General features: G+C 40.9%; 1 protein-coding gene across 1 annotated transcript in view; it reads left to right on the top strand.

The window, feature by feature from the left end:
• The window catches only part of LOC110961997 (STT3 oligosaccharyltransferase complex catalytic subunit B), a 134,491-nt gene extending 112,612 nt beyond the window's left edge, over window positions 1-21,879 (top strand). Inside the window, exons 11-16 of the mRNA XM_051955775.1 lie at window positions 3,741-3,928; window positions 4,704-4,875; window positions 8,177-8,350; window positions 11,082-11,195; window positions 15,090-15,296; window positions 19,000-21,879. Of these exons, the coding sequence (XP_051811735.1) occupies window positions 3,741-3,928; window positions 4,704-4,875; window positions 8,177-8,350; window positions 11,082-11,195; window positions 15,090-15,296; window positions 19,000-19,074 (930 nt within the window). The 3' untranslated portion in view covers window positions 19,075-21,879. The remainder of the gene's footprint in view (window positions 1-3,740; window positions 3,929-4,703; window positions 4,876-8,176; window positions 8,351-11,081; window positions 11,196-15,089; window positions 15,297-18,999) is intronic.
• Window positions 21,880-22,302: the final 423 nt, after the last annotated feature.

Consider the following 22,302-nt stretch of genomic DNA (forward strand, 5'->3'; position numbering starts at 1 on the left):
GATTAATCATAATGATGGAATAATCCGCATTAACATGTTCATTTTGACAGCCCTACTTCCTGTATTGATCCCCTCTTCTCTCATTTTCCTGTGATGCTATGTGGACATTCTGTTTTAAATTGTGACCATCCGACATGCAGTGACGTGGAAAAACAAGAAAAGCTTTAAAGTGCGCTAAAAGAACCTCCACTGACATGTTTTTCTAAATTGCACACTCTTATAGCACCTTTCACGGTGTGGATGTCTCAGCAGCGTGTTTGTCAGCTTCCTTCCTCACTCCCCACCAGTTTGGGTAAACTGTGATTCAGCCCCAACTGGTGCCGTAATTTTAGTCGTCTCACTTTGTTGAATTTTGAGCTAAGTGCTGCCGTCACTGCTCACGCTGTCGGCTCCAGTGCACCTCGTAATCCCCTCTTTCCGTGTGCTGCCCTCAGATATCTTTCTATTTCAAATATCCTTCTATTTCTGAAGGAAAATGTCAGCTCAGGGGACGTATCTCATAAAACAAATGTATGCTTGTAAAATTACAAGCACCTCAAATATCACGGAGTCGTAAATGCACACAGCTTTGAGATTAAACGCTTCAAAGAATGATGCTGAATATAACCATCTTATGCGCTGTTTAAACTGAAAACTCTATGTCGACAGACACTAATGTTTTATCAAACAGTTTATCCAGTGTCATCAAACAGCCGTGGCTGTGGGGAAGTACGGAGCTAAAGCTGTTATTTGCTAATCATTTGTTCCTCTGAATTAGTCGTGGCTACATTTGGTTAATTATTTTGGTAGCTGCTTTAATTAGCTTCATTTATTCAAGAAGTTCATCTGAGATCACAGCCTCCTTTACAAGAGAAACGGGTCAAAATGCATAAAAATACTGATGAATAGTTTGAGATGACTTAAAAATGTCCTTATTTTTTCAGTGAAGATCGCATTAAATTAATCATAAATCCAGTGTAGACATTGTTAATGTGGTAAATGATTATTCTAGCTGGACATTTTTAATGGAATATCTCCATAGGGGTACAGAGGAACATTTCCAGCAACCATCACTCCTGTGTTCTAATGCTACATTGTGTTAGCTAATGGTGCTGAAAGGCTCATTGATGATCAGAAAACCCTTGTGCAGTTATGTTAGCACATGGATAAAAGTGGGAGTTTTCATGGAAAACATAAAATTGTCTGGGTGACTCCAAACTTTTGAACAGTAGTGTAGGTCACAGGGTTCCCACGCGTCCTGGAAATCCTGGAAAACCTGGAAAACGACTGACCAATTTTCCAGTCATGGAAAACATATGGAAAATGAGAAAAAAAAAAAGGTCAAATGTCCTGGAAACGGTTAACTTGTCCTGGAAAAATATTTATCCTCCCCCTGTCAATGCAAACGGGTTACAAGTTATGCGCATGCATGTGTTGTCACCATATTTTCTGGGCAACATTAAGGCACATAATATATATAAAATAGCGCTTCTCTGCTTCGAGCCGTAGCGCCCCATGTGACGCTACCAGCCAATCAGATTTGCATTCCCCTGAGTGGGCTGTAACTTGCGAGATGAAACAACTCTGATATCGGCATAGCAACGGCTTAACAGGTATGGGCCACGTTTCACTCAATAGTTCACAGTTGTTTTTTTGTCTGATTAAAAATAAGGGAATGAAAACAACATTAAGAATTCTGTTGTGTGGATGGTGTGGGTGTTGTGACACCCGCACTTTTACTGAAACATCATTTCATCCCCCTCACTGCCGAGGTGTGTGGTGGCGTCCGCATAAACTACATCTTCCCACAACAGTTGAGGGTGCAACTGAGCGTTTCATGTCTGAAGTCAAACTTTCAGTCGATGACGCCGGTCAACACCATAGAATACAGTCTATGGTCAACACGGGTCAAGTCTCTGTTGCGAAAAGTCCGCCTGCGATGGTGACGTCACGGTGACATCGCTCACTTCACCTCCTACGTCGTCCTACCTGATAACGTGTGTCTGTACCGACTGGAAAAGTCCTGGAACATCATTTCTGGGAAAGAGTGGGAACCCTGAGGTCAGCTTTAACTCCTTCAGAGCAACGTTAGCTAATATGGAGCAACTTTGACTAATATAGAGCAACTTCAAGTCATATAGAGCAACTTCAGCGAATATAGAGCAGCTTTAACTCATGTACACTACTGTTCAAAAGTTTAAGGTCTCTTAGAAATGTCCTTATTTTTGAAAGAAGACATGAAGATGACATTAACTGAATCATAAATCCAACCTAGACGTTTGAAAATATAAGAAAATCGTTTTTACAGAGTTGAATCAGAAACAGAATTTGGATGGCCGCCTGGTCATCAAAATGATGGATTTGCATTGTTACAAACCCAGCGCTGCAACGAAAATGCGCTCTTAGACCTGGTGAATGCGTGAAATGTTAGTGTAACTCCCCAGATTTTATATGCAAAAAGAATAATCAATCTATCTTATCTGGTTTCAAATCTACCGCCAATCAAAAATCAAAATGCAAAGCGTAGCGCCGGCGGTACGTTGGGTTCTGCAGGGTTAAGGATATGTAAGCATTGACAGTTGAGTCGCTGCTAACCGGCTGGACCTGGCCCAACCCGTCCTACGTTTCTGTGCCTGCTGTTGCCCTCAGCTGCCTCTCCAGTGAGCCTCTCATCCCTGCAGTCCAAATACAGTGAAGTCTGACAATGTGCAGGATGAGAGAATCACTGGAGCGGCAGCTAAATGACACCGAGGACCGCCACAGCTGCGACCTGTCCAATCTGATCTCCAGGTACAGAAACGGGACACAAGACGGGCCGTGGGTAACCAGCAGAGAAATATGAAAAGAAGCATCAAGCAGCCAATCAATACTTCCAGTCAGAATGAAATCATAACACAGCCTGGGTTTTGTTTTTTTTTAATTCATATGCGCAGCTGATCACGCGAGTTCAAGTAAATCTGTGGGGAGAGTTGAGAATCAGATCATGGATTGTAAATCTGCCCTGAAAGATGATTTGTGATTTATGCAGAAGTCAGGATTCAAACCGAAGAAGGAGAGGAATCACGACCAGAAATCAAAGTGCAGATCGTCAGCGGACTGTAAAAACCCTCCGGACACCTTCAGTATTTCATGTTCTGCTCAGCGGAGACCTTTAGGAACAGCTCCCAAAAGATGGTCATGTGATCTTTCAGGACATAACCCCGATGCACGGTCTGATTCACATCGCTCCCCACGGACTCAGTTTATCATAAGGCTGCCTGGAAACAAACCTACTAATAATGCAGAAAAAAGTTATTCAGAATGCTCATAAATGTAACTTTATAGTACCTCAGCGGGCTTGTTTTGCAGCTCTAATAATAAACCCTTCTTCACTTCTGTTTACGAAGCCGTTTCAGATGTCATTATTGGCAGAAATCAGATGCTTCCTCATCGTGTGCATCTGTTATTCCTGACTTCTAGCAGGCCGTTGAGGTGTCAGAGGACCGGAGGTGTTAATATTTTGCCAAGTTCCTCCTCGGCTGAGTCGTTTCTGTCATTTTCTGCGGCTGTAAAAAATAACATTAAGTCATCGCAGGGTTCATCTCACAATTCTCAGTGATGCAGCTTCACGCAGCATAAAAAAAAAACAAAAAAACAACCGAGGATGCTCTAAAATACTTTCCTCAATTAGTTCATTCAATAATTTATGCCACTCGATAATTCATATTTGTGGAAGGCTTCAGTTTGCCACGTGTCAGAGTAGTGTTTGTCTCCCCCTGCAGGCTGGAAAGGTGCGTAAACATGTGTCAGAGCAGGAGAAGGCCGAGGAGGGTCTGGGTCCCAACATCAAGTCCATCGTGACCATGCTCATGCTGATGCTGCTCATGATGTTCGCCGTCCACTGCACCTGGGTCACCAGCAACGCCTACTCCAGCCCCAGCGTGGTGCTCGCCTCGTACAACCACGACGGGTAAGAGCCGGACACGTGCACGCCCGCCGCTTTGATGGATGTTGAATTACTTGCAAGGGAAAGAGCAGCGTCCCCGGTAATGGTCCGTAATGCAGACGGATGGATTCCTCCACCCTGCATGCATGCAAAGCAGCACATGTGTCAGTGCACGGAGGAGCGCACGTAGCAGGAGGACGGAGGAGCGGGCGCATGCATATTTCATAAGAAGTTTGTGGAAATATTGATAAGTGAACCTGTAGGCTTTAATGTGATTGTTTAGCTGGGTTTTTCTGGGTCGCAGGAAACATCTGTGGACCGTCTCTGGATTTGCAAAAAGCCGATTTATTATTCTCTCTGAGATTCTTTACAGGCATAATTATTCCACTCAAGCATTTGGGAGGAAATATTGAAGAGCAGGACTAAATGGTAGATGCGAGTCCCCATGCATATATTAATGACACTACAGTAGTTCTCAGACAATGGTTGGACCGTGCTACCGGGAACTTCCTGCTCTTTCCTACTGCACTTACCCACGCACGAACGCAGACGCTAATATAATATGATCACCGTTCCTCCAGTTAATTGGCTGCCTGGCTTTCTGCCTGCTCCCTCCGCTCGAGGTAAATTTAGGACGTGAACGTCGAGGTGTTTTTTAACCCTCGGTTTATTATGCACGGATGCTCTATTTTCAGCTGTTGTTGCCCTTCTGATTCAAAGGCTTAGCTGAAATATTAATAGCCTCCGCAGCCATATGCCTGTCAACGCGCTTACCTGTCAGGCCTGTTTGCCTCGTTAGGACGCGCAACATCCTGGATGACTTCAGGGAGGCCTACTACTGGCTGAGGCAGAACACAGACGAGCACGCACGCGTCATGTCGTGGTGGGATTACGGCTACCAGATAGCCGGCATGGCCAACAGGACCACGCTGGTGGACAACAACACGTGGAACAACAGCCACATAGCGCTGGTAAGACCACGTCTCTCTGCTCGGTTTTACTTCTGCACACAGAAACAGGAAAAGATGCTGTGTTTCATTCTGTGGGGCAGAACTCTGGAACAGTCTGGGTGATCAGATAAAGCAACGTCCAAACATGCAATAGTTTTAAACTAAATACAAAGAGATGGAGTGGGTGTGCACACATTACCGTTAGTAATTATTATTATGTCAATGATTAGTTTTCTTCTGTATTTATGCATGTATTTAGTTGGGTCTTTTCTTTCTGTTATGTTTTGCTGTTGTTAGGACCTTTTGTCTTTGTCCTTTTGTATAAATGTAAATGGACATATTGGTGTATATTTACTCTAAATCAAATTCAGTATTATCATTATTATCATTGTGTAAGGAGAAGGGCTGAGATTAGATGAGCTTCGACTTCTTCCCACTCCTTTTTCAGCAACTTATTCATTGTTTTTTGTTGTTGTTTTCTTTCTATGTTGAAATGTTCAAAATAAACTTTCAAAAATCTATTTTCTTTAAATCTAAAACTTTCTTCTACTTCACTGAATGATCAACAAACTCTACAGTGTTTTTATTCTCTATACCATGACTCCTTGCTACAAGCCAGATGCATGCTTGAACTTTTTTTCGCTTAACCCTCGTGTCGTCCAGCGGGTCAAAATTGACCCGTTTTAAAGTTTGAAAGTGTGAGGAAAAAATATATTTTCACAGTAAAACTTCTGATGTCCACATTTTCAGCATTTTTGGGAAATCTTTGAACATTTATTGGTAAAAAAAATAAATGTTAAAAATGTTTACAAGAAAATCAACCAAAATCCGGTGAATTTCGCTGGATTTTGGTTGATTTTTATGTGAATGTTCTTAAAGAAAATATTAGAAGTTTTACTGATAGATATGTAATCACTTTAGATATTTTTAGCATTTTTTTGGGAAATTTTTACTAATTTTTTGAAAATATTTACAAGAATTTTCTAGCTAAATTTGGGGGATTTTTTAAAATACATTTTTTAAGGGAATTATTGGAATTTTCTTCCTTAAAGCTCGTGTCCGGAGTTTCCGTTTGTTTTCAATCTATGTGTCATTTTTTAACAAAGCTTAAATGTGTTAGTCTAGTTCGATACTATAATATAAAGTTAGAATAACGCGATATGAAAATTTATTCCTGAGCTCCGCCTTCCTCTCATAGACCCCCATGTTATTGCAAAAAGCGCCGGTTGCTGCCGACCAATCAAGTTCGAGCTTCAGCTTTGTCATGCTGTCAATCAACGGTTACGCGCACAGCAAGCAAGCCCATGCAGAGGTGGGCGAGCTACGCACTACGCAACCGCGAGCACATTTGTTTTGCTTGTGGAGGAGAGAGCATCAGGGATCAGCAACTTCCAGAAAAGTTACCAATCCCACGGCTTGTAAGGCCAAGAGACTGCAGGACGTTTTTTGGCTCGGGGTGCTCGCCTCGCTCCCCGACCACGGCCTCCATAGCCCGCCTGACGGCTTCGTTTAGATGCCCGACCTCTGGAGGAAGATGTTGGGGCGTCTGGGACATACTCTTCGTCAGAGGAGTCATGCAATTCTGAACTCTAGATAGAAATAAATAAACAATGTAACACATATACACGCGTAAATGCACTAAGTTTGATAAACAACGTCATCCAGAGGGATACACGAGTGTAATCACATATTGAAACTTTACTCGTTCGTCCTAGCAGATTCATGTTATTTTGGTATTAGGACAAGTTAGACTCAATTACAGCATTCTAATGTAATTCCTTTATTATTTACTAAATGTACAAGAGTGGAAAACAGCAAAACAGGCGAGATGCTGCAGCACTCCGGGCACTCCTCTCATGTACTGAGCGCGTGCACAAATAAAGGGGTGAAATCAGAGGGAGGGACCAACAGTGTTCTGGGAGACGCTGCGATTCAAACTCCGGACACGAGCTTTAAGGTTTTACAAATTTTCATAAATTTGGGGGATTTTTTTAAATACATTTTTTTAAGGGAAACTTTTAAGGAATTATTGGAATTTTCTTCCTGAAGGTTTTACAAATTTTCATGAATTTGGGGATTTTTTTGCTGAATGTTTGGATTTTTTTTCTCATACATGGAAACAACATTTTTTTGTTGCCCGTGAATGAAAACAACAGGAGGGTTAATCGTTCAGATTCAGCGGGTTTAGTGCATGCTTTAGCCTCTCTTTCTGCTGCCAAATGCAAACGACTGTTTTTGTCTTTTGGCTGAGTCTGCTGAAGGCCTCTGGCTTTGTATTCTCTCTCTCTCTTTCCCACCTGTCGCCTGTTGTCTCCTCAGCATCTGTCCACAGGGAATGTAATTACGGAGAATGTGTGACGGATCTCTGTTTAATAATTCCCCTTTTTGCCTTCTGAAGCAGGAAGCTCCACTCAGGGCTGCAGCTATCGATTATTTTAGTAATCAAGTGTTCTGTAGATTATTCAGGCAACTAAAACTGAAGCCATGGGAATCCCATAAATGTGTGCCGGTCCATAGAGGACAGGTGTGTCAAACATGGGACGACTTTATAAAGTGTAAAAACTACAGAGAAGACATTAACTGCAGATTGTAAATTAGTAAAACTATAAATTTAAAATAATTTCTAGACCATGACGAGTTGTTTGGATCAGAAAGTAAAATGCTGGATTGTTCTTTTGTCATTTTGTGTCTCATTTTTGTAACATTTTGTCTTTTTTTTTGTTGTTTCTTTTGTCTGACTTCTTGTTTGTCTCATGACTTATTGTTTCCTTTTTGTGTTTTTTGTCTTATTTGTCATTTTTTATTTTGTTTTATTCATTTTTGCCATTTTGTGTAATTTTTTGTCGCTTTTGATGCTTTGTAACTTTTTGATCTAATATTTTTGTCTCTGTTCTGTTTTGTTTCATGTAATTTGTTTCATTTTTTTGTTTTGTTTTTGTTGTTTTTTGTCTTTTTTTGTCAGACATTTGTCATTTTGATCATTTAGTAAAATCCTAAATCGTTCAGTTCCAGATGACTAAATGTTGTGTTCCTTTGTAGACGCTCTGATCTGGAAGTTTTAATGTGTAAACGATAAACTGAGGCTGAATGTTGCTGAAATTCCACTTATTTTTCTTCAGAAATTTCAGTTTGTTCCTGATGTTTAATAAAAAGAAAATTCATTAAATGGCAACATTTTCAGAACGTACTTTTTTGCACTTAAAGGGAAAATTATTTATAGGTTAATACGCTGTGATTTTACTGGTCCGGTTCGAGGAATCGTTTCAGCTTTGGCTCCAATAAAAACACGACTTTCTCCGTCGTTTTCCTTCGCTGTCTTTAGGTGGGCAAAGCCATGTCGTCCAATGAGAGCGCAGCGTACCAGATCATGAGGTCGCTGGACGTGGATTACGTTCTGATCATCTTCGGAGGCGTGATCGGCTACTCGGGCGACGACATCAACAAGTTCCTGTGGATGGTGAGGATAGCGGAGGGAGAGCACCCGAAGGACATCAGGGTGAGTGGAAAACCAACGGCAGCTACCTGGGAACGTGAGCTGCAGCGTTCTCCAGGAAAAATATGCAGCAGACAGTCGAACGGCGGTGGAATCGGTGTTTCCTCTTTTGAAACATGCACATTATAATGATGCCGAAGGAAAAGACGAGGCGCCGCGGCTGCGATGATGAAGCCCCTAACGCACTGACGAGGTCTGTTATTCATGACTCCGAGGCTCTTTGTGAGCAGCGGCTTTTTGAAGCCAGAAGTCACCGTGTTCGTGTTGCAGAATCATTTATTTTGTCAGGCTTGAATTCTCCGCGTGCTGTGGCTGGGGAATGCTTTGGGGTCATTTTCACTGTTGTTGTTTGGCTCGTTTTGGTTCAAACTGAAGGCAAAGCTTTACGTATAAAACAAGAAAGAGACGCAGCAGCGCCTCTGACAGACGATGAATGCCCAACATGTGTCATATTGTTGTTTTTGGGCGGCTTAAATAGCAGATCGGATGCATAAAGATCCCTGATAACCGCCCTAAAGCACTGATGTGTGGAGATCAAAAGGTGAAAAAACACATCTGAGCTGTTAAAAGTCCAGGGGTTTGTTTATTCATTCAAATAAATTAATTTATTATTCATGTGGAAAGGTGCCACATGCACGTTTAACGAGGTTAGTCCCCGAAATGAAAGACACAAAAGAGGGCAAAGTAATAACCGACGTGTGCCTAAATCAGCAGGGATGGAATTAAATGAGGGAAGTTGATGACAGATATTTGAAAAAACACTGAATTTATTAGAGCTTTGCTGCATTTGTTAATTGGTGCCTTAGTTTTGTCTTTTCGCCATGAATTGCTTTAGAAGTTGGTAAAAAAATTCACAGGAATTAAGGAACTAAAGTGAATTATTGCCTTTTAGTTGTGGCTGAATTTGTAAATTTCTACAAAGAGGCGTTAGCATGAGTCATACTGTTGGGTATTGTCCTGCATCGTTGCTCGTATATCAGTCCATGTGGACAGATCCGATCCCACTGCCTGACTCTTTGCTACCAGTTTATTAGCCACATTTAGCTAAAACTAATTCAACCTTTCTGCTGTAAGTCCTGGTGGTTATAATGCTCCGTTTTTGTTTTACCTTACACTCACTGATATTTCTCCACATTGTTTGTATCATTGCAGGTAGACAAAGCAACCTCGACGGCTCACAAGGGGGAAAAAAAAACTACATTATTAGCCAAGAGTGCATCTCTGCAGCCTAATTTAGTGACGAATGACAGCCGGGTAGAAACAGGCTGAATATTACCCGCTCACTTTTTAATGACAAACTGCACAATAGACGTAAAGCAGGACGTAAACTCCACACACTTCTGTTTTGATTTCAGACGTGTCAGGGGAGGGGAAAGAATCCGTGCACTCACACTTGGGTGTTGCCATGGATACCAGATGATTTGCATGAGGACGTGGTTGGTTTGAACCAAACATGTTGGGCGTAGAAGGAGCAGTTAGAGAAACACACCGGGGCCTTAATTACAGCGAGTCGGTTTTTGTGTGCGACAGATTTAATGTTAAATACTTTATGAGCATTTCAACTGGTGCGGAATAATCTAATTGGAATATTAGTTTCTTAATTAGTTTGTGCAATGTCAGCTTCAAAATATTCTAATATTTAAAATTCATGCAGTGTTTCGTTATCACACGTCATGCGGTGATGAAACTAGGGCTGGGCTGAACAGTGGTTTCTGGTCTCTGAATATTCGGGTCCTATTAAAGACGAATATCCGAATATTCTTCGAGACGGCCCAAATATTCGGATCCGTTCGTCTGGTCTCCCAGGTCCAAATTTTGCCTTCGTTTTGTCTTCAGTTTAACTGAAAAATTCCCAAACAGCGGAAGTCTTCAGCATCTTGTCTTATGTTTATGCAACGAAGTGAAGCGTGACTTCAGAGTCTGCAGCATCCCAGCCATTCAGGTGGTGGTAAGAAACACGATTGGATGAGCCGAGATGAGCCGAAGTGGGCCGAAGAGACGAGCTCCGAATGTTTTCGTCTGGTCGGAGGAAGGGGTGATCACATACACATGTGTGTGTATGTTTATGTGATCACACGACGAGATGTGCCGATGTGGGGGGAGGGAAGACAGTAATGCTGCATATTCTTTCCACCCGGTAATGTCCGACCGGGGGGGGGGGCGAATATTCAGATACCAAAATTAATATCCGGATAGTGCCGTAGTGAACGAATATCCGGATATTCGGGTCCAGCCCTAAATGAACCTGTTATAACCTCTTTAAATTGGTTCCCAGTGTGTTTATTTCTCTTTAAACTGGTTCCCAGTATGCTTAATTCTCCTTGTTAGTATTACTTCTTATTTTCTATTCTGTTCTTCTTTAAGTTTGCGTATTTTTATTTTTAGTATTCCGTCTCATTGTTTTTCTGTTTCACAGTGTTTGGCACCTGAGTTTCCTTCAGCTTTAATAAACTTCTATGTTTTCGTATCTGAATCTTTTATATGTTTGTTTAAGTGCTCAAGGTTGTTTTTGTTTTTTTTAGCATCGTGTGTTTATTTTTCAGGACTATAGTTTTCCTGAAACTCATTAAATAGTCTGAAAGTGTCTCAGGTCCCCAATCGCAAACGGGCTTTTCACATCTTTTTATTTGTTTCAGGCAGCTCTTACTACTGTTAATGAGTTTTTTAACCGGCGTCGCTGAATGTTTTTACAAACTACTCCCTTTTCTTACATTTCTCTGCTTCTTTTCTTCAGGAGAGCGACTACTTCACTCCTCAGGGAGAATTCAGAGTGGACAAGGCCGGATCACCGACGCTGCTCAACTGCCTCATGTACAAGATGTCCTACTACCGATTTGGTGAAATGCAGGTGAGGGGGAGCAGAAGTGCCAAACAATCATTAACATGTTTGTGGCCGTGGAACACCACTAAAACTGCTCGTCTTTGATGGTTTCCTCCACCTGCTAGAGAGCAGGTCCAGGCTGGAGAACGACTCCGCTGAAGAGGTTTTCTGGGTTTATAATCCACTTTGTAGCTGCAAATATTGAGTTCCACCTCGGTGTCAAGATCAGAAAGTAACAAGCAGCTGCAGCGAGAAGTCGTGTATTTTATGCAGCGTGCAGCTTCACCAGAGAATAACGAGCAGCTGCCACCTCCAAAGGGGCAAAACTTCCTGCTACTGTATCTTAAAAGTAGAGCCGGCTGACAGACAGGCAGAAAGAGATTTTAAGGAGGTGCCTTGGGGAGCTCCTGAAATTTGGAGAGAGGATATTGGAGGTAGAGGGGAAAGAGAGACGAAAGGCTGTAGCAGGAAATACGAAGGATTGGTGGAAGCTTTGAAATGTGCCACGGCTACTTCTGTTAGGGAGCAGAGGAGAGATGAGAGGGATGCTTCCTGCCAGGTGCTTACATCCCAGCTGTAGACGTGGCCCGGCCAGCGGCTCAGCAGAGACGGCAGAATGAATGCAGCCGCCGTCTGCCGACAGAAAGCCGGAGCTGTGTGTAGCTGGAGGCGTCGTTTCTGGGTGGAGAGACGAAGAGACGGAGGACGGGATGGAGCGAGGCTGGCGAGGGAAGAAAGAAAGAGTCAGAGATTAGGTTTATGGAAACAAGATGTGACAAGGAGAAAGTGAGGCTTGGAGGACGCGAGGAAGGAAACAATGAGGGGAACCGCGGTGGAGGATGGTTGGAAATGCAGTTTGCAGCGTTAAACTGTGATACAACAGAGAATACAGCACAGCAACTTATTTTAGTTCAGGACCACATTCAGCCCAGTTAGATCTCCAGTGATCCATACCAGTAAAATCACAGCATAATAACCGATAAATAACTCCAAATGTTTCCTTTGTTTTAGTGCAAAAAAGTACCTTCTGAAAATACTCACATTCAGTGAATATTTTTATTAAACATCATGAACAAACTGAAATTTCTTCAGGAAGATAAGTGAAGTTTTAACAACATTATACCTCAGTTTATCATTTAAGATCACAGAGGTTCTACAAAGGAACACAACATTTGGTCACCTGGAACTGAACGATGTAGTGTTTTACTTAATGGTCAATATGACAAAACTCGGACAAGAAAAGGCAAAAACAGGACAAAATATTACAAAAATGAGTCACAAAATGATAAAAACCAGAAATATGACAAAAGATTTGACAAAAAAGTTACAAAACGACAAAAAAATGGACCAAAAATACAAGCAAGATATAAAAGAAGCACAAAGCAAAAAAAAAAATACACAAAAACGAGAAAAGCAAAATGACAAAAATAAGACAAAAAGCACAAATGAGACAAAAACAAAACACAAAATGACAAACGAGAAGCAAAACGACGACAACACGAGACAAACGACAACACTCAGACAAGAAAAGACAAAAACAGGACAAAATATTACAAAAATGATAAAAATCAGAAACAATATGACAAAAGATTTGACAAAAAAGTTACAAAACGACAAAAAAATTGACAAAAAATACAAGCAAGATATAAAAGAAGCACAAAGAAAAAAAACAAACACACAAAACAATGAAAAAAGCAAAACACAAAATGACAAAAATAAGACAAGCACAAAAAGGAAACGCACAACGACAAAAACAAGAAACAAAACAACAACAACATGAGACAAATGACAAAAGTCAGACCCAAAAAAGACAAAAAAAACAAAAACAAAGCAAGACCAAAAAATATTGAAATAATGAGACACAAAATGACAAAAGAGCAATCTAGTATTTTACTTTGATGAAAGCAACTCGTCATGGTCTAGAAATGATTTTAAATTTATAATTTTACTCATTTACAATCTGCAGTTAATGTCTTCTCTGTAATTTTTCCACTCTGAGGACCGGATTGGACCCTCTGGAGGACCGCTTTTGGCCCACGGGCCTCATGTTGGACACCCCTGCTGTACAGAATCCCCCAGTGGACTCTGTGCTTTGATCTCTCCACCTCATTTACATTCTTTACATTTAAATAACGAGTGGAACCGCGTTGATAGTTGCACAAAAATACACCAAAGTGTTGAAATGTCGTACGCTTTGTCCTGTGAAGTAGCCTGAGGGCAGAGATCCAGAGATACTGGAGACGGCAACAAAAGGCCAGAGTGAGAGCTGAGGTTGAAAAGAAAGGAGGAAATGTGAGAAAAATACAATGGAGGCTGCAGCTGTGAGAATAGAGGTGAGACGGACTGAAGGATGAGTAATCAAAGACTTTTTCCAGCAGAATAACGGGGACGAGAGGGCGTATGATGCTCATACCGAGGAAATGGAATCACTGCCGTAGTGTAATCAAAGGCCCATCAGACCTACTCTTTGTCTTTTATAATTGGGTTTAAATCGTCTTATGAGGACAGTTTTCATACTGCAGCATTTCTTTTTTGTTTTAGCTTCATTAGGGAGATTTGCAGACCTAGATAGGAATATTCAAACCACTCATGTCTGTGCAATAAATGCAAAGTGACAAGCAGCAGTCATTCACAAAGGAAAGCTAGCCTAGCTGTGGCACACTTCAAACAAGCACGATACAAGATGTTAGTCCTTTGAACCCAGAAAGCGGCTGGCGGCTTTGAAAGGCGTGTTGTCTCTGCAGAATCGCAGGAGTTGCATCATTTTTAGAGAACTGTCAGATGTCTGTGATGTGTCATTTGGTTTAGAAGCCAGATTTAAGTGTAGAATGTTGATATTTCAGCAGAATCCCTTAATGCTACGTGTCTTATTTTAAAAAAATTAAGATTAAAAAGCACCGGAAATTAAGAGTTTGCTCTCAGCTATCAGTGACTCAGTTGTAACCCACAGTTGTGAGAGAAAAATTCAGAGACTTCTCATCTGAACTGGAGGCTGGTTCCAGAGAAGATTGGAAAAAAGTGAGTAAGCCAGTAGGAGTAAAATATCTTTAGTATGTGGAGCCACCATTTAAGTATTGGTAACAGCTGTGGGCACCAGAGAAAATAACACACATGTTGATATTCTATTTAAAACACTTTAACGTTCATGGTTTTATAATTTTGCTCTACTGCACTAGAGGTAGCACAAACAAGACAACAAATGACAAAAAAAGGAACAAAACAAAACAAATAGACAAAAATTACAGGCGAGACGTACAAGAAACAAAACGACACAAAACAATGAAAAAAAGCAAAACACAAAATGACAAAAATAAGACAAAAAGCACAAATGAGGCAAGAAGGAAGCACAAAACGACAAAAATCAGAAACAGAACAACAAAAACATGAGACAGATGTCAAAATTAAGAGAAAAACATGAGACAAATAACAAAAAATACAGACAAAAAAACAACAAAAACAAGATAAAATGTTGCAAAAATAAGACCCACAACGGCACAAAACCGAAAAAGAGATAAAAAATTTGACAAAAAAGTCACAAAGGGACAAAAAATGGACACAAATGAGACAAAAAAACAAAAGTCAGACCAAAAGCGACAAAAAAACCCCAACAGAAACAAGAAAAAATATTCCAAAAACGAGACACAAAATGACAAAAGAACATTGAATAATCTCGTAAAGCCCCGGTTGTACCGTTACCATGGAGATGCAGGGCTGAAAAATGAGCCCTCAGTGACGGAAGCTAAAACCATCCAGAAACTGAAGTTCAGTTAGTCGGTGAGCTTTAGAGGTGCCGATGGATGTTTTCTTTTCTTCTGGCTGCAGCAACACCTTCATTCAGTGGAAATATTTCAAACTGTTCTTTTTTTTAACCAAGCTAGCTGCTAGAAAATGTGTCAAATAACAACCCTGCTGCTCTCTCAGCTGGACTTCAGGACACCGCCGGGCTTCGACCGGACGCGCAACGCTGAGATCGGCAACAAGGACATCAAGTTCAAGCACCTGGAGGAGGCGTTCACCTCAGAGCACTGGCTGGTCAGGATCTACAAGGTGAAGAATCTGGACAACAGGGAGCCGCTGGACCACAAGCTTCGCAGCGTCGTGCCCAAACAGAAGTACACCTCCAAGAAGGTACCGAGAAACATCCTGCCGGTTGATTTAAAGAGTCCTGAAAATAACAGAAAGTCTCACAGACTCTGTTTGTTCCCATAAAGTGCATGAGGCCTGATGGTTGTCAGACTGTAAAGCTGCCCTTTCTTGAAGACTGTCTGAGTGACTGATCCGTAGTTTATTACAAAAGGTGTGATGCAAACCGTGACAAAATGTGCACAAATCAAAAGTGGATTCTGCAGAGCAGGCATTCACCGGCAGGTTTATCTGTCGCAGTTGGAGTCATTTATTAGACCCTCCAGAAAAACGCAGGCAGAAATCCTTGATTATGCGGGCTAAAATCCTTGATTATGCGGGCTAAAATCCTTGATTATGCGGGCTAAAATCCTTGATTATGCGGGCTAAAATCCTTGATTATGCGGGCTAAAATCCTTGATTATGTGGTCTGAAATCCTTGATTATGCGGGCTAAAATCCTTGATTATGCGGGCTAAAATCCTGATTATGCGAGCTAAAATCCTGATTATGCGAGCTAAAATCCTTGATTATGCGAGCTAAAATCCTTGATTATGTGAGCTAAAATCCTTGATTATGCGAGCTAAAATCCTTGATTATGCGAGCTAAAATCCTTGATTATGCGAGCTAAAATCCTTGATTATGCGAGCTAAAATCCTTGATTATGTGGTCTGAAATCCTTGATTATGCGGGCTAAAATCCTTGATTATGCGAGCTAACATTCTTGATTATGTGGTCTGAAATCCTTGATTATGTGGTCTGAAATCCTTGATTATGCGGGCTAAAATCCTTGATTATGCGGGCTAAAATCCTGATTATGCGAGCTAAAATCCTGATTATGCGAGCTAAAATCCTTGATTATGCGAGCTAAAATCCTTGATTATGCGAGCTAAAATCCTTGATTATGTGGTCTGAAATCCTTGATTATGCGGGCTAAAATCCTTGATTATGCGGGCTAAAATCCTGATTATGCGAGCTAAAATCCTGATTATGCGAGCTAAAATCCTTGATTATGCGAGCTAAAATCCTTGATTATGTGAGCTAAAATCCTTGATTATGCGAGCTAAAATCCTTGATTATGTGGTCTGAAATCCTTGATTATGCGAGCTAAAATCCTTGATTATGCGAGCTAAAATCCTTGATTATGCGAGCTAAAATCCTTGATTATGCGAGCTAAAATCCTTGATTATGTGGTCTGAAATCCTTGATTATGCGGGCTAAAATCCTTGATTATGCGATCTAACATTCTTGATTATGCGGTCTAAAATCCTTGATTTTGCGGTCTGAAATCCTTGATTATGCGAGCTAAAATCCTGATTATGCGAGCTAAAATCCTGATTATGCGAGCTAATATCCTTGATTATGTGGTCTGAAATCCTTGATTTTGCGGTCTGAAATCCTTGATTTTGCGAGCTAAAATCCTGATTATGCGAGCTAAAATCCTGATTATGCGAGCTAATATCCTTGATTATGCGAGCTAATATCCTTGATTATGTGGTCTGAAATCCTTGATTATGCGGGCTACAATCCTGATTATGCGGGCTAAAATCCTTGATTATGCGGGCTAAAATCCTTGATTATGCGGGCTAAAATCCTTGATTATGCGGGCTAAAATCCTTGATTATGCGAGCTAAAATCCTGATTATGCGGGCTACAATCCTGATTATGCGGGCTAAAATCCTTGATTACGCGGGCTAAAATCCTTGATTACGCGGGCTAAAATCCTTGATTACGCGGGCTAAAATCCTTGATTACGCGGGCTAAAATCCTTGATTACGCGGGCTAAAATCCTTGATTACGCGAGCTAAAATCCTTGATTATGCGAGCTAAAATCCTTGATTATGGGGGCTAAAATCCTTGATTATGCGAGCTAAAATCCTTGATTATGCGGGCTAAAATCCTGATTATGCGGGCTAAAATCCTTGATTATGCGGGCTAAAATCCTTGATTATGCGGGCTAAAATCCTTGATTATGCGGGCTAAAATCCTGATTATGCGGGCTAAAATCCTGATTATGCGAGCTAAAATCCTTGATTATGCGGGCTAAAATCCTTGATTATGTGAATAAATATGCAGGGTTTTTATGCCATTTTATGTGGGGAAATTGCGGAAAGTTACAAAATATGCGAATAGTTGTGAAATATGGAAAAAGATGTGAAATATGTAAGAACTAGGAAAAAAAGGTGATTCTTCTCCTACATCCTGTTACTAGGCTACCACTGAATGAAAAAGAGAAAAATAAAGATAAACAGACATACTACATGCAAGACACATCACAGTAAGTGCTGCCAATGTTTCATTTATTATCAGCTTAAGCATGACTTAAACATTCCTCAGAAATAAAGCATTCTTTCTGCTTAGTTATACTTTGAGGCAGAGCAAACTAACTGCAACACGGTTGATTTTCTTTGGTGCTCTAGAATGATGTTGCACGGGGTGCAAAAAGTTTCCCCCCACTTTCGTGCAGTAAATCTGGGTCCTGGGTCTCTGGCTGAAATATTCGTAGGTAAATGTGATCTGTGAGCATTCGCCGTTCTTCTAGTGTGTGTGTGTGTGTGAATGAACTGATGACGTCAGGCCGGGCGTCACATAAAAACTCACAACTCCATTTATATCGGTCATAGTTTCCTCATTTTATGGGGGAATTGTGAAATCAAGCGGGACCTGCATATTTCTCTTATTTTTTCGTGGAAATGTGAGATTCTTGCGGGAATTGTGCGCTGTTTTGCGGGGATTGTGCGGCCTTTTGGGGAATAATTGACCCCCGCATAATCAGCGGTATTTTGGTGATTAATGCGGGAATTCATGCGATCGCATAATCGCGTTTTTCTGGAGGGTCTAACTTATTTGCATCGTCAAATGTAGTTTTCCTGACCTTTCATGCTTTGTTTAAATGTGTGGACACTGTAATGTCACAAACAGGGAGTCACTGTCTTTAATATAGCATTTCACTGTTTTGCTGTCATGACGCCGTGTTTGCTTCCATCTCAACCCTCCGTCCTGTGAGCGGTCCAGCTGCTTGGCCTCAGGGTGGACGCTGGGATTGAGCTTGGAGCAGCTTCAGCAGACTTTGAGGGACAGAACAGAACAGAGGATGTACATTTACTGTAGAACAAACTCTGAGCCTGTTCACATGTTTGTCTATTCTAACATATGATCTCCATCCTGCTGACAGTGGATGTTTGGGTTTGAGGTGGAAACAGGCAGGACTGGAGGATGACGTGGAAGCTGGTATCGGACACGTCACAGATATTTTCTTTGGTTTATCAGAAGAATCAGAATCTGTCTTTTTGTCGTTATTCAGTGGATATTGAACTTAACTATCCACAGACAGACATGAATATATATAAAAAACATGGAAAATGTATAAAAATCTACCTACCTTGAAGTTATTTATTTGCATCTTGGAGACAAAATTGCTCTGGAAAACGTCATAAATAATCATATTGTCATCTTTTCTGATTATTTCTAATGTGCTTCAGTTTAATTTATCGTCAGTTTTTTCTATAATGAACATATTAAAGCCTGACAGTCAACAAATCCTCTGTAACTTAAAAGTTCTCACGGTCCATCATAAGCTGTGAATAGACGCTGTTTGATGGAAGTCATTTAAATCCATTGATGCCTGATCATTTTAGGAGGAAAATGACTTTAGTTCCAGATTGTTTTTTTTTAAAACTTTGATTATTTTTGTCTGTTTTTCTGCCCAGACGGCCAAGAGGAAGCGAGGACACATCAAGAACAAACTCGTCCTGAAGAAGGGCAAGAAGCTCCAAAAAAAATAACGGCGACGACAAACTCTAGGAAAACAAACAAAACGCGAAGAAACCTCTAACAACCGATGAAGAAGAACACTGGGGCCGTTCACCCGGCACTTGGTCTCGTTAGAGCGCCCTCATGTGTCGAGGAAGCGTCATATCTGGCTCGCTCCAGAACCGTTTTACCCTGAGGACGCTCGTCTTGCTTTGTTTTGGGTTTTTTTTGTTGTCGTTGTTGTTCTTTCTTTCCGGTTTTTGTTTTGTTTGTTTGTTTTTTTTACTTGAATGTGTGACAAGGCATAGGGCTGCTCTACTCGGTTCGATTCATTTCCCTGGTTTGTTAATTAACTGCTTCTCGGTGAAAAAGGGGGAACGAGAGAGGAACATTTGCACCAAAGACCCATCGACCTTTGCTCCGCGGCACATTGTTGAACTCATTAGTGAGAGCGAGGACGGCGTGAACGCTGACGACTGTTCCTGACTCGTGTACAGAGGAGCGTATGCGGCATGGAGGAACGCCAGCCCACCTGTAATATTGACCTTTTTAATCATCATCGTATCCTTTGTGTCTGCCTGGCTCCCTGACACCTCCTTTTGCAACGGATTCCTTAGGAAAGAAAATTGGCCTATTGTGTAAATATGTGATGTAAAGAAAATGTCTAAAAGGATGATAATATATTGGATTATTGTGGTGACTTTTAAATATGCAGTCTTGGATTTTTTTTTTTCCCTCTACGTGATCGTTTTGTTCTTTTATGTGTGACAGCAAATAGAACAGTGAATGCAATAATTCTTGTACAGAGGGGCTTGAAGATTTTGTCGAAAGAATGATTCTGAATGTGAATTTTTACACCCCTCCCCCCCCCTTTTTTTTTCATAAATTGCGTAGATTGTACATTTCTGCTGCTAGGGTTTTAAAGACGGAAGCAAGAAGCGAGCTGTGTGTAAAAAGTAGTGATAATAAATTAGGCCTCCCGTCCTGCAGGGGGAGCTCTCTGGTGTGAGTGAGCAAAAAGCCTAGTGCCTCATGAGTTTAATTTGGGACTGTTTTTGTTCTTCTCGTGTCGGCGGGTCGTCTGCTTCGACCGGACGGAGGCACTGAAACTGGAAATTGTCTAAATGTCTGGAAATAGACGGTGAACTGTGAGGGGGGGTAGTTAGAAAACAGGTGACAGGAAACGGACTTCCATCTCTGCCTGGAACTTCAGACGGACAAACTAACAAAATGTCTTTAGAGCTCTGGAGCAGCGTCCCAGCTCTGTACTGTATGCTCAGTCTGCTGCTGCACATATCAGAAATCCTCACGTTATTAAGCAGGAAAACAGCAGCAAACAGCTACTCTGATAGCAAATAATCTTCCAGTTGTTGGTTTTATCTGTAAAACGTCAAAAAAAAGCAACTCTTTAGCCTTTTGTGGTGTCTTTAAATGTCCCAGTAACAATCCACAACCCCAGATTATTCCATTTATGTGCATGTAAACCGAGAAAAGCAGCAACTATTTAGACTAAAGAGAGTTAAAACAGACAAATATTGTACATTTTAATGCTCGGAAGTGATTCAGATAAGAAATTCATAGTAAATACTGTCTGTAAAATGCCATCTTTGTTTGGTAGACAGTCCAGTAGCATTCAATTTACAGTGAATTAAAAGAGAAAAGGTGGAAATTTCAATACAAAAATAGGTTATTCTGTTTCATTTGGAGCATAAAATGTTTTAAAAATAGAAGAAAAGTCGCATCATATACTCCAGTTACCTGTTTTTGTCCAAAAACTTATGTTTAGTGTTATACTTTAGACTTTAATTTAAAATTTTAAAATGGAAAAGGTGGAAATTTCAATACTTAGACGCTGAAAATGACAAAAATCTATTATTGAAACACTAATGAATCATCAGTTTGTTATTTTAATCGGTTCACAGTGAAAAGTCAACAGTTATGCACAAGTTTGTTAGTGGAGAAACAAAATAATTGTCTTTTAAACTAATATTCCTCCTTTTTTTTTTGGTTTGGTTTCCATAAAATTGCTGAACATTTTTAGAATATCAAAATAAAAGCATAGTTATATTTAGATTCAGGAAATCATTGGCGGCAAAGCGAGCCGTGAATTTTTGTCATTTTGCTTGAAAAAATGACTCCCGTTAGTAATCGATTTCCATGTAGTTTTATTGAGCTCTTAAATGCAGTATGCAGCTGGGACTGGGCTCTGCAGGGCGCTAACCTTCGTCTTCTTATTCTTCGGGCGCTGCACTGTTCTCTGTTGGGGGTCTCCAGACGCCATGTGGAAAAACTAAAGGAGTTTGTGTAACGTGCACGCTTCAGTAACTTTGTTTTTTTTATCAAATAAGTGACACATCAAAAGACTAACACATCACACGGCTGTACTCGTTTGGTGACGTCTCACAGAAAATGACTTTGATTACCTGTTTGTTGTTTTTTTTTTCTTTCCTTTACAAAGTTGTCTCACTTTGTTCTCTTTGCTTTTGATCTCGTCTGAAACTGTCACCATCCCAGAACTTCGACACGACATTGTTATTCCGCTACACGACGACGCCTAAACTGTGTTGATTTCTCGTTTGTCCAGAGAGGACGGAGTTCAGACGAAGCCTTAATGTGATGTACAGCTTGTTGCCCTCTTAATTTGTTCCATTTTGTGCTGCTTTTTTAATCGGGAACAGCGAACCGGTTCCTTCTAAGTTTACTTGTTACTTTCTCGGTAGCTCCTTGCCGTTTTCGTTCGATGCCATCCCTCCCGACTCGTGTCTGCTCACCTTCAAAGTTTACATTTTTACATTGTTGTTCTGTTCAGCCATCTTTAAATATACACTTTAATGAAAGCTCGAGTGTAAGTTGTGTTTCTTGTGGTGTGCCCTGATGCTTCCAGCCGTCCTCTGCAGATCTGATTGGGATCCGAGGTGAGCTGAACCACTTGATGGCAGCATTAGCCTTTGGATGGAAACATCTGCAGCAGGAAGTGTGCAGAATTACGCAGCACTGGACCTAGTGGTGGTGCACTGGGATGGGTGTGAGAGGTGTTTGGTTTTATAGGTTTATCAGGATGTGGTGGTGTGGAGTTAAACTTTCCTTCAACAGATGAACACCTGTGATCTGAAGGAAGACCCAACAGCCCATCTTTATGCTTTTATTTTTCTTTTATTTGGTGTGGTGTAGCTTCTTTAAATGTAACTGTGTGACTGCAAACTCACAAAATGCCCAAAATCCACAAAAAAAGGAGTTATTTTGTCCCACAAATGCCTTGT

Source organism: Acanthochromis polyacanthus, chromosome 11 (genome assembly GCF_021347895.1).
Source record: "Acanthochromis polyacanthus isolate Apoly-LR-REF ecotype Palm Island chromosome 11, KAUST_Apoly_ChrSc, whole genome shotgun sequence".
Classification (NCBI taxonomy): Eukaryota; Metazoa; Chordata; class Actinopteri; family Pomacentridae; genus Acanthochromis; species Acanthochromis polyacanthus.